The following is a 13,553-nucleotide window of genomic DNA, read 5'->3' as shown; positions in this document are numbered from 1 at the left end:
AGAGTTCTAACGGAGACCATATGCAACAAAAATATAAGCACTTTATGCTTCGATCTAGTTGATAGTACAACTGTACATGACCATAGTAGCCAAATTACGTAATTTGTATTAATTTAACCTCTTTCACCTCACAATCACTCCACAACTCTTTTACATTTGTAAGTTGTTAATGAATTATGTAATATACTGCACACAGATAAGGGCAAGTTGGTATAACGCTCTGTTGACTTGTTAAGGGCTCCTGGAGGAGTGGGGGCAAGAAGGTAGATGTCCATTTTTTTCAACGCAATACTAAACCTCTCTATGATTGTGGGTTGTAGTCACCAAGGACCAACATTGTGAGAAAAGTGTTGGAACAGCTTGGCATGTAGTTTGCCCACATATTGGTAAACTTCTTTGTTCGGTTCACTACAAAAGCTGAGACAGTGTGAAATAATTGTCAGGTAATCTCATCTAACACAGTGGAAATTAATATCCCCCAAAATCCATTTGCAAAACTCGAATAGCTCTGTGCCTGCTAAACAGGGTGTGAAATATGTCACATGCTGATACATAAATTGTGCCTCAAGTGGAATTGCAAAATTCTGGTAGTCACGTGCAGCAGCAGTGCAGAAGCGAGAGAAAGTAGACATGTACAGAGGAGTTTACTATTAACAACTAAGGAAGGCAACAATGTCTAGTTTATAGCTATAGTGAGAGAGACATAAATCATGATCTGGTATTTCAAAATAAATTAGGCTCATATGTAGAAAAGCGTTTGCCATTTCTTAACAGACGAAAACACAAATTTGGCCGTTTAGAAATAGCCTTTTTCAATGTACAAAGGTTCTTTGGCCTTGCAAATGTGATTTCTACCCCCCATAGAAATCGCATTTTGTGATTACCAAACTAGGAAATCACAAATAGGGATTTCCTATTTACAATTTCCAAACTCCTTGTTCATAGCATTTCCTAAAAGCGAAATGGGCCTTTAGGAAATGCTGTTACCATTGAACCCTATCCAATGGTAACCATGTGCAAATTCAAAAAAGGCACCCAAAATGCACTTTTGCAGCGCCTTTAAGCACACATTCACCCCAAGGGAATAGGAGTGCTTTACAAGACCACCACTTTTTCTTTCCTTATATTTAAGGGGGCCTCAGGCCCGTAGGAGGGGAACGTTTTGCATTTTCAAATTTGTGCTTTCCTAATAGCGATTGCAACTCCATGTGAATAGCCATTAGGAAATCGCAACTCTATTACATTCCAATTTCTATTTCCTAAATAGCAATTTTTTGGGATTCGCTACTTACGAAATGCTAATTGGAAGTTTTGTATATAAATGCCTTAGTGCCCAGGAAGCTATCATAACCTAAAGACAAACGTACGAAAGTGATTTTTTGCACTTCCGAAATAGCGAATCCTAAGAAATCACTCTTTAGGAAATGCAAAATGGAATGTAGAAAAATAGAGGTTTCCTAATAGACATCTGTACTTATTGTAGAACCTGTATCATCAGTATGAGTCACAAACCAGCTAATTTATCAAGATAACATTACCATTCTGACCATAACATAATTGCATAAAGTTAAGTACAATTCACCTCCCCTCAACTGCATATAGATAGAAGCTGCAAGAAGACAAATGACTTTACCAGAAGGACAGAAACAGCCATCCGTGATTTGATCACCACAAACGCTGCTTCTGGCAGGGTTTGAGCAAGTGTCAGGGCAGGCGCTTCCACGTTCCTTGTACACCCGGTTATCTGGACACGGCCGGTCTACAAATTCAAATGAAAGATAAAATTACAAATAAAAAATATTCTTGCCAAGTTGTACGATTCCCCACGTGCACTAGAATGTTTATTATGTATGGCATCTCTTTTAACGTTACTCTCAACAGACATGACAAAGGGCTCGAGTCATAAAAAACCTTGTGTATCAAAGTTCGAGTTATGGGACACACATGTAACTTCCGATTTCTTATGTGCAGGACCACGATAAAAAAAATGTCACATTGCTAAAGTGCATTTCTGAAATAAGAAATCCTGTAAGTAAATATGGAATTTCTAAAGTGCTTGGAGTAGGCTTTTGTGTGTTTCTGGGCACACCCACATGAAAAAGTAAGTGAAATCCCACAAACTTGTGAACCTTTGGGTACTTCTATACCTCTTGTAGGTAGATTCCCCTCGCAGAAACACACAAATGTATCCGTGTTAATGACAGGAGTAAGGTTGAGACGAGAACACCACTACATTTAGGGCCAGATGTAGCAAAAAAGCAAATTCCGACTTGCAATTTTCGAGTCCGTGCGACTCGCAAATTGCAAGTCGCAATTTGCTATGCAGAGAGGTGTCTCAGACACCTTCTGCAACTCGCAATGGTGTTGCAAAGACCCACCTCATTAATATTAATGAGGTGGGTCGCAGTTTGCGACTCCATTGCGAGTATGGGCACTCACGGGGATGGTGGCCTCCTGGAGACAGCAGACCACCATGTCCGTGACTGCTTTTTAATAAAGCAGTTTTTTTTTTTCCATCTGCAGCCCGTTTTCCTTAAAGGAAAACGAGCTGCACTTAGAAAAAAAACAAAACCTTTTGTTTCGGTATTTTTCAGAGCAGGCAGTGGTCCATAGGACCACTACCTGCTCTGAAAAATTATTTTTGTTTCCATTCACAAAGGGGAAGGGGTCCCATGGGGACCCCTTCCCGTTTGCGACTGGGTTACCATCCACTTCAAGTGGATGGTAACTGCGATTTCATTTGCGACCGCTTTTGCGGTCGCAAATGAAATTGCATAGCATTGCGAGTCGCAAATAGGAAGGGAACACCCCTTCCTATTTGCGAGTCGGAAATGCATTTTGCGAGTCGGATCCGACTTGCAAAATGCATTTCTACATAGCGGAGAGGCTTTTGTGCCTCGCAAACGGCGTTTTTCGCCGTTTGCAAGTCGCAAATCCCTTCGTACATCTGGCCCTTATTGCGGAGTATCTCCCCAGAGAAAAGTACATTGCTTACTGAGAAATCTGAAGATGCACATTTGCATGACATTTACACAATATGAACTTTCCAAATTAGTAGAATTCATGTACATAAAGCTAAAAGACTTAGGGCCTCATTTAGTAGGTTTTGAAAAGGGCAGCGTCCAAGGGAATCTTGCTGCTCTGCACTGCATCAAAAGAAAAGGGCAGAAATGCACCAGCTCTATAAGATACAGCGCATTCCTGTGCTTTTCCTGTGTGCTTGAGCACAATGGGCTGCCACGCGCCAACTCAGCCACCCTTGCACCATGGCGCAAGGATGTCTGCATTACAAGGATGATAGTTTTTGTGCAAGAAGGGGCACCTTCCTGTACAAAAACAATCATCAGAGGCAGTTGCCTTTTATTCTGCAGCACACATAGAAAAAGGTTGCGTCTCCCTTATGCCTTCCCTGGGAAGGCCTAAGCTATTGACACCGCCCCAGGTTTACAAAACCTTGTAAACCTGGGAATGTGTCAAATACCAAGGGCGTTAGGTGGGAACACCCACCGTAACACCCATGGCATGCCTCAGTGTCACCTGGTGAGTCAACTCAGCGACTTGCACTGTTTTGACTCTGTCCATATTTACAAGGCCATGAAAAGCCACGCATGGTGGCTTTACGTGCCCTTGTAAATATAGCCCTGCAACATGCCCTGCCGGACTGTCACTAAAAGAAATATTTCAGCGGCGCATTGGAGCTATGGGAAATGGCACTTTCTGCAGGGTTATCCCCAAGCTTTTTGCCTTTCCCCTTCCAGTTTCCTGACCCTCTTTTTGTTTACTTTAGGACTCAGAGCACTGTCTTAGGACTGCAACTGCAGTGCCTGTGGGCACAGTTTACTGCCCCACTGATTTGGCAAGTCAAAACCCTTGAACGTGCCTGAACGTCCTTTTTAATACAACCAAGTCACCCCTAAGGTAGGCCCTAGATAGCACCATGTGCAGGGTGACGTGTATCTAAAAGGTAGGACATATGTCTTTTTGTGTTACATGTCCTAGTAGTGACAGCTATTTAATTTTTCACTACTGAGAGTGTGGCTTCTCTCATAAGGGTCTATTAGAAATTCCCTTCTATATGTCTTATTGGTAATTTCTGATACATAAAGAGTCATGTGGGCATGTTTGGTATATTTGTAATGGTAGTGATAAATCCTGCTTACTGCTTAGGTGGATTTAACATTACTATTTTAGAAATACCACTTTTAGAAAGTGGGCATTTCTCTGTGCTTATGACACTGATGCTTTGCAGCAAGGCTCCAATCCACGTTGCTGCAGCTGAGTGGCATGAAGGACTCCCTGGATTGCTTTTCTGCATGTTGCCCTGCTGCCAGCTGCTCCCTGTCTGTGGTCCCCCCAAGGTATTGGGGTAATGCCAGTAGGAACAACCACTGGAACCATTGGCTCTGGTGTGTCCTGGTCTGCTGCATAAATGTCCTGCTTTGGGTTCAAGTGTTCTCCAAGGGTCCCCAGCATGGGGTGGGCACTGTTTTCGGCCTCTTGTCCACTCAAACCTGCAACTGTACAGCTTGGAGAGCACTGTATTTTACAGCTAGTGTTCTCTCACCAAAGACATCGTGTATGGTGAGCGCTTGATGTATTCGCCTCCTTTCTACACCAGCGCAGTACAAACACTTCACCTTTTCCCTACATTGATTTTCCTCACAAGTGTGTAATGAGTGCTGTGTGCTCTCCCCCTGCCATGCTTTGGTAAAGTCATCATGGGGCTGACCACTGTGAAACTATCCCTCCTCCTCACACCCTGTGCTGCCCCAAACTGAGAGCGGGCTGTCAGCGGGAGAGGCATCATATCACAGAGATAGCAGATGTACCAATACATCCCCCAGCTGAAAGTCTAGATGATGGGCGTGCATTACGACGCCTTTCTGCCTCAGCTCGGCAAATCGACCATCTTTCAGAGGACCGAACAGCAGCACAAGCTGCCGAGCTCTGCAAAGGCGATGCCCTGTGATGGCAGCATGGTTGTCACTCTGGTGAACTGCTGCCTTTCTACTGGATTCGCTGGCCCCAGGGTTATCTGGATGACAGACACCTGAGGCCCGACTCATGACCCGTGCCTGGTTGGTTGCTGAGATGCCTGTAACTGCCCTCAGCCCGGGGGTAGCTATGCCAAACCCACATTTCAGACTCTGGTAACCCTGGATCAGTTCTCTTCATTTTGGCCAAGGAGACTAAGACTTGGGCAACCCCAACGGACACCGGACTTACTGGATTCTGGGAAAATTGCTTCTTGGTGTACATTCTGGTGAGAGGGTAGATGCCCTACCTAGGGAACACTGAGTACCAAATAAAACCTAATAGAAGGGCAGGTGTGCTGCACCCCATGTGTTCACCACAATATTTGGTGACATAGGGCATTATTTATTATCTGTTGCATTACATGCTCTAAAAATGATGGTATGTCGTTTGATACCTTACACTGTCATGATATCATATGTCATGTCAGCAACTGCAGAATGTGCACATTAATCATGCTTCATGTGTTGATTGTGCCACGTAGGACCATATGTGTTCTTCTATAATAATTTATGCTCTGTTAGTATGCTAGTTGCCGTTTTTCCACTAGCATTACCTGAGTAACAAGCACTATGTCAGTAGTTGCATAATATATGCACTCCTTATGATTTATGTCACGTTTTGATCTAATGAAGTATACATACAATACAGAAACATATTTTTTATATAATCCTGTGTGGAGTCTCTTTTGTGGTGTAGTTATTGTGTCACTGGTGTGAGTGTGTTGTGCAAAGACTTTAAACATGACCTCTGAGGATAAGCCTGGCTGATCTATGCCAAGCTACCAGGGGGTGAGCACAGGTTATCTTTGGTGTGCAACTTACTCACCCTGACTAGAGTGCTGGGTTCTGCCTGGCTGAAGTGCATACCCTAGACAACCTGAAACCCCATTCGTAACTGAGGCTTGTAAAAATTTTATTGAGTAGCTCCGGATCGTGGGAATAATAGATGCAAGTCTCAAATGTTTTGCAAACACATGCATAGTCCTTTCTGATCAAAGTTCCAACTTTCAAAATGATGACACATGACTCAGGTCAAGTGCGGAGAACAGAACTCTAGTTTCACCCAGAGGTTTTGACATTGTTCATACGGGATTACCTTGAGTTTTAACTTTTATATCTATGCCTAGTTTTAGATACAATACAGGCCTGGTCGAATGCTGAAATTATCATGGTTTGTGGAATTAGAATGCTGGATTGCTTGGTACATGTACACGGACTGGAAAGCAGGCTAACTTTTTTTTAAAGATAATCTAATAAATTTGAGTTAAATTGTATTTATTTAAACACATATTAACATTACAGAGAAAGAAAATGTTCTATTCCATGATGCACCGGCATGAACATGGCAGCTGAATTATGGCTACAAAGAGAGAATACCTTCTGTGTTCCTCAGTGATCACAGTTGTATAACTATATTTTGAAAAAAGAAGCATTATTTAATATTCTGTGTAATGAAACAGGAACTGAGCAGGAGCCGACCCGTCCACGCTCCAGAGCATCACGCATAAAATAAGTTATAAGTTATCAGTATTGAGAGGGTTAGAGACAAGAAGAGGTTGTGTGAAATGATACTGAAAAGAGTTACCAATTCAGGCCGGATGGCACAATAAGGAATGTAAGGAGGTTTTGCATGATCTGGCATATTGAATATGCTAATACAACCATGCTGGTGGGCCAATTGGGAGAAAGCTCACAGATTGCAATTGACATTTCTTCTTTGTTTTTTCATTAACAATCTCTGACCTCGAAGTTGGTTTTGAAAATCAAGAAACTTAAGCACAGTAAACATGGCGCCTATCGGTCTTCAGTGGAGCCATATATTAGCTACAGGAGCCCAAATGGGCTGGGATATGACATTATTTTAAGCATTCTCCATATAGGTATCACTATATTAGGCAATTTGCACACTTTCATCAACACCATTCAGTTTATTGGTAATGAATTCAATGTGAAAGAAAGACATGACCAATGATTTGAGATTTTTAAATCTTTATGAAAACAGTATTTAAAAACAACATGAAGATTAAAAAGTGTTCAGCATACATAATGAACACATTGTGCTAGAAATTGATCACATCTAACAAAACGGTAAAAATTATCAAAGTAATTTTGGCTAAGGTAATTTCTTTGTTGAATGAGGTACTTATAATTAGTAAGGTTTTAGCACTAAATGTAGTTCTTTCTTTTGAATCAATTAAATAATGCCCTTTTTCTGTAGCGTTGCTCTCAAACGTCAAAGAAGTCATGGCAGTAAGGTGAATCTCGTCCTGTCTGTATGAGATCTCCTGGTATAGTGGGCAGTGTTCCACCAGGTCAATGGAGAACATCCCTCAACTGTCCTGGAGAACTGTAAAACAGCTCATCATAGTCCACATTAAGGGCCAGATGTAGCAATAAAAATATTTGCGAGTTGCAAATTGCGAGTCCATGCGACTCGCAATTTGCAACTCGCAAATTGGTATGCAGTACGGTGTCTCAGACACCGTCTGCAACTCGCTATGGGGTCGCAATGACCCACCTCATTAATATTCATGAGGTGGGTCGCTAATTGCGGCCCCATAGCGAGTCTAGGCACTCGCAAACATGGAGGCCTGCTGTAGTCAGCAGACCTCCATGTTCGTGACTGCTTTAAATAAAGGAAAACGAGCTGCACTTAAAAAAAAATCCGAAACCTTTAGTTTCGGTTTTTTTTCAGGGCAGGTAGTGGTCCCTTGGACCACTACCTACCCTGAAAAAATATTTGTGGGTCCATTCACAAAGTGGAAAGGGTCCCATGGGGACCCCTTCCAATTTGCGAGTGGGTTACCATCCACTTGAAGTGGATGGTAACTGCGATACCCTTTGCGACCGCACATGCGGTCGCAAATGGTATTGCATTCCACTCCGAATCGCAAATAGGAAGGGAACACCCCTTCCTATTTGCGATTCTGAAAGGCATATTGCGAGACTGTCCTGACTCGCAATATGCATTTCTGCATAGCAAAGAGGCATTTGCGCCTTGCAAACAGCGATTTTTGCCATTTGCGACGCGCAAATCCTTTGCTACATCTGGCCCTAGGCCAAAACCTCTTCATGGAAAAAACAGAAAAGAGAACCCACAATCTCGTGATAAGGAACTTGTGGGTTAAGTAGACTGTAATCTTGTCCAACTTGAAGCATTGGGCCTGAGATGCTCATTTCTTACTGAGAGCACCTTGAATACACTATCCAGGCTTCTCTCCTTGGATATTAAGCGTGAACTGACACATCCTCAAACTGTGTCTGACTGTTGCTAGCGCAGGTGTCTTAACAACTAATTATTAATGAGTGTTTATGTATTGAATAATAAGTTTATGTAGAAAATGAAATAACGTAGAAAAATAATGCACACATTTGAAAATATGACCACGAAGAAAGGCCACCAATGTTAACGAAGTGTACTAATCAATGATTAATACTACTATTAAATATTGAATATATGTTAGACTAATGGAGTAATATGTCATATTAAGGGTTATGAAGTATGCTTTAGCTTTATTAATTGTAGGCCTTAACTTAACGAGTTTCTTGGCCTATTTTGCCAGGCCTCATGCAGAAGCTGTACTTCTTAGCATTTAATAAAAATGCTGACCAAGTGAATTAAGCCGTGAAATGTCTGTTGTATTGTTAAATGTGCTCATAACGGAAACTTTTCGTGAGAACTGACTGCTAGGAGATGATGTTCTTTCTAATGCAACATTTTATGTGAAATGTGTGTGAGACTGAATTTCCCAGGACAAGAGCAATGAAGAAACTGACTAGAGAGGAAGCTGCAACAATATTGTTACCTGAAAGCCGGAGGACATCGCAAGAGGAACCAATCAACAATATTAGAATGGAGAAATATTATAATTCATAGATTTGATATAGTAGTTTTATTGGACAGAGTGCAAACATACAATTAACTGACCAATAGGGAATTAGGGGATCATTTAGGTGACTTTGATATAACAACGCCACAGAGGGAGAAGAGTGACACTCATTCCGACATTCTGAGAGAAGGCAGATTATTCTGCCATTCTGATATTCTGGCTCATTGAGCTCAGTATTCTCTGACTGAGAGCCTGATGCCTTGCTGATCGACTGAGGTCCTGAGGACCAAGACTGATTTTGCTTTGCTGATCCATACCGAGGATAGGTATAGCCTTAAATGTGATTATTATGCATATTTGCTTTTCCTTTCTAGGTACCATCTGCGCTGTTTTGTCTATGACTCTATCATAGTTAGATGTTTTCCAAATTGGTGTTACTAAATTGTTTTGCATGAAGCTCAACCTGCTGATGCTAATCTGGTGTTAGTGAAGGATCCTGTCTTATGACAACAGAGACTAATGCTTGATGGATTTCTCTGCCTAACTTCATGTATATTACATCACGTTGATGCAGCTGACTCTGCTATTGATTTGCACCATAACTTTAAAATGTGTGGTAGTTCAAGCTTTGATTGGATTGCGTTTCTTCTGCCGCTTTGGACAACCAGTGTTGTTTCTACATGTGTTTCATTTGATTTTGAGGTTAATCTACATGACCTTAGCATTGTTTATATAGAGAAATAAACTTACTAAACTTTTACTAAAGGTGTGGTTATTCATGAATGAAAGGTCATGGTACGTGATAATTACTGACTCCATTGATTAGTGATTTATTGATTACTAATGATAGTTGATTTTTGTGTATTGATTATTGATTTATGTACAAGAGCTAGGGTAAGAACATCTTAATTGTGAGTTAAAAGGTTCATCAACCTATTTGAGTCACCCTTGTAAGTTTACTTATTATGGTCTGATGCGTTAACTCTGTTTACACTCACAGGTATGCCACAATGGTCCTGGTCATCTCCCTGAGGACACTTTGAACATTTTTCTTTATTTTACTTTTCCCATATACTTTGTTAGAAATGGGGTATTTGGTTTGCAGTCAGGTTACCCCCTGCCCAAGCAAGAACACTCACTCTAGTCAGGGTAAAAGAGAATCACCCTCAGCTAACCCTTGCTGACCCCCTCTGTAGCTTAGCACAAGCAGCAGGCTGAACTTCGGAGTGCTATGTGTAAAGTATTTGTACCAACACACACAGTAACTTAATGAAAACACTACAAAATGACACAACACAGGTTTTGAAAAATAGAAAATAATTGTCTAAACAAAACAAGACCAAAACAACAAAAATCCACAATACACAAGTCAAGTTATCTCTAAAAATGCAAAAAGAGTCTTCATGTAATTTTAAGCACAATGCTAACGCTGTTAGCATGAAAATTCACCTTGGGCGTGTCAAAAATAACCCCATACGGGCGAGTGTGCGTCAAAAAGGGCTTGCGATGCGTCGATTTCACTCACGAGTGAGACCTTGCATCATTTCTCCTTTAGTCGGGTCAGCGTGCGTCATTTCTTCTCTCCGAAGGAGAGCGATGCGTTGATCTGGTCAGCACTCTTGGGTCCGGGCAGGCCATGCATCGTTTATATGCCCAGCGGTGTTTTAGTTGGAACTCGAGCCGCACGATGATCTGAAAACCACGCAGTCCGGGTTGCGATCTCACCAGCCTCCATCAGCAATGTTGCACGTCATTTCTCCAGCCGCGGAAGTCGATCTTCCGGTCGCGTTGCAGGTAAGCGTTGATTTTCAGCTGCTAAGCTGGCGGCGCATTGATTTTTCAGCCACAGATCGGAGACATGTCGATCTTTTCCCCACACGGCAGCCGGTGCATGGATTTCTCACTCTTGTCCTGCCAGATTCTCCTTTCATGCCCCAGGAACTGGATTGGCACCACTTGGCAGAGTAGGACTCTCAGCAGAGGCTCCAGGTGCTGGCAGAGAGGTCTTTGCTGTCCCTGAGTCTTCAAACAACAGGAGGCAAGCTCTAAATCAAGCCCTTGGAGAGTTCTTCACAAGTAGGAAGGCAACACAAAGTCCAGTCTTTGTCCTCTAGCACAGGCAGAAGCAGCAACTGCACGATAGCGCCACAAAGCACAGTCACAGACAGGGCAGCTCTTCTTCCTCAGCTCTTCAGCTCTTCTCCAGGCAGAGGTTCCTCTTGGTTTCCAGAAGTGTTCTAAAGTCTGTGATTTTGGGTGCCCTTCGTATACCCATTTTGCCCTTTGAAGTAGGCCTACTTCAAAGAAAAGTCTCTCTTGTTTGTGAACTACTGCCTTGCCCAGGCCAGGCCACAGACACACACCAGGGCGTTGGAGACTGCATTATGTGAGGGCAGGCACAGCCCTTTTAGATGTCAGCGACCACTCCTCCCCTCCCTCCTAGTACAGATAGCTCATCAGGAAATGCAGACTACACCACAGCTCCCTTTGTGTCACTGTCTAGTGAGAGATGCAACCAGCCCAACTGTCAAACTGACCCAGACAGGGAATCCACAAACAGGCAGAGTTACAGAAATGGTTTAAGCAAGAAAATGCTCACTTTCTAAAAGTGGCATTTTCAAACACACAATCTTAAAATCAACTTTATTAAAAGATGTATTTTTAAATTGTGAGCTCAGAGACTCCAAACTACAAATGTCTATCTGGTCCCAAAGGGAATCTACACTTTAATCATATTTAAAGGAAGCCCCCATGTTAACCTATGAGAGGGGACAGGCCTTGCAACAGCAAAAAACGACTTTAGCAATATTTCACTGTCAGGACATATGAAACACATTACTATATGTCCTACCTTAACCGTGCACTGCACCCTGCCCTTGAGGCTATCTAGGGGCTACCTTAGGGGTGCCTTATATGTAAGAAAAGGGAAAATGTAGGCCTGGCAAGAGGGTGCACTTGCCAAGTCGAATTTACAGTTTAAAACTGCACACACTGCAGTGGCAGGTGTGAGACATGATTACACAGCTACTTATGTGGATGGCACAACCAGTGCTGCAGGCCCACTAGTAGCATTGGATATACAGGCCTTTAATAAGGACTTACTAGTAAATCAAATATGCCAATCGTGGATAAGCCAATTACATACACATTTGGAGAGGAGCACTTGCACTTTAGCACTGGTTAGCAGCGGTGAAGTGCCTAGAGTAACAAAAACAGCAGAAACAGAGTCCAACACACATCAACAATCTGGGGAACAGAGGCAAAAAGCCAAGGGAGATCACGCCAAGGATGAAAAGTCTCACATACTTTAATATAACGATTTCCCCAAAATCTTTCCAATGGTAAATGTTTCTTTTTCAGATAACCACTTTACACCCTTTTCTATTTTTCAATGTTTAGAAATATTATCCATATTTGAGATTCTGTTACATACATTTTATGAGGACATTAAATGTTTCAGTTTCTTACTGATTTGTACTATTTGGATTGCTAAGCACAGCACCTACAACAGAGGTTCTTCAAACTATGAGGCTGTCCATCTGAGAGAAGTGAATTTATAATGGCGGGGCAACAGGTTGTAATCAAGAGAAGTCTGACATACATCATTTTGAATAACAGCTCTCTAATATTTGTAAATGAAAAGAGTGTTTAGACGTTCTGTAATGGGCAGTCACTAATTTTTGTGTTAGTCATATTATGACGGGGGACTCCAAATAAATCCCAGGACCTCATCCCTTCATTACTGGTAAAGGACAAGGGGCCAGATGTAGCAAAAAAGCAATTTGCGACTTGCAAATTGCGAGTCCTTGCCACTCGCAATTTGCAAGTCGCAAATTGCTATGCAGTACGGTGTCTCAGACACCGTCTGCAACTCGCAATGGGGTCGCAATGACCCACCTCATGAATATTCATGAGGTGGGTCGCAAATTGCGGCCCCATTGCGAGTATAGGCACTCGCTAACATGGAGGCCTGTTGACGTCAGCAGGCCTCCGTGTTAGCGACCTGCCTTTTCAATAAAGCATTTTTTTTTTTTTTAAATGTAGCCCGTTTTCCCTAAGGGAAAACGAGCTGCATTTCAAAAAAATCCGAAACCTTTTGTTTCGGTTTTTTCAGGGCAGGGAGTGGTCCCTTGGACCACTCCCTGCCCTGAAAAAATATTTTGGGGTCCAGTCTCAAACTGGAAGGGGTCCCATGGGGACCCCTTCCAATTTGCGAGTGGGTTACCATCCACTTGAAGTGGATGGTAACTGCGACTCCATTTGCGACCGCGTACGCGGTCGCAAATGGAGTTGCATACCACTGCGACTCGCAAATAGGAAGGGAACACCCCTTCCTATTTGCGATTCGGAAATGCATTTTGCGAGTCGGTAGCGACTCGCAAAATGCATTTCTGCATAGGAAACACGCATTTGCGAGTCGCAAACGGCAGATTTTGCCGTTTGCGACTCGCAAAGTGTTTCCTACATCTGGCCCAAAGCCTTTTAGTTTTTTTTGCCTTATCATACTCAGCTGCCAAATAACCCCATGCTTTGTGTGACTCTTTCTCTGATGCTTGATCTATCTTATTTTTGGCTTTCTGGGCTAATTTGACAGGTAGCCGCCACGCATGCTTATACCTTCTTTATGCTTAGGCCACTCTGTGAAGAAATTATTTATTTCCCTCTCTATTTATTTATTTATTTATTT

General features: G+C 42.4%; 1 protein-coding gene across 1 annotated transcript in view; it reads right to left on the bottom strand.

Moving 5' to 3' along the window:
* Window positions 1-13,553, bottom strand: part of LOC138284404 (mucin-5B-like) — a 528,306-nt gene that overhangs the window by 330,794 nt on the left and 183,959 nt on the right. Inside the window, exon 7 of the mRNA XM_069223140.1 lies at window positions 1,634-1,759. Within this exon, the coding sequence (XP_069079241.1) occupies window positions 1,634-1,759 (126 nt within the window). The remainder of the gene's footprint in view (window positions 1-1,633; window positions 1,760-13,553) is intronic.

The sequence above is a fragment of the Pleurodeles waltl genome, chromosome 3_1 (genome assembly GCF_031143425.1).
Source record: "Pleurodeles waltl isolate 20211129_DDA chromosome 3_1, aPleWal1.hap1.20221129, whole genome shotgun sequence".
Lineage (NCBI taxonomy): Eukaryota > Metazoa > Chordata > Amphibia > Caudata > Salamandridae > Pleurodeles > Pleurodeles waltl.
Note: the sequence above shows the minus strand (reverse complement) of the source record. Positions and strands in the feature narration are given on the sequence as shown.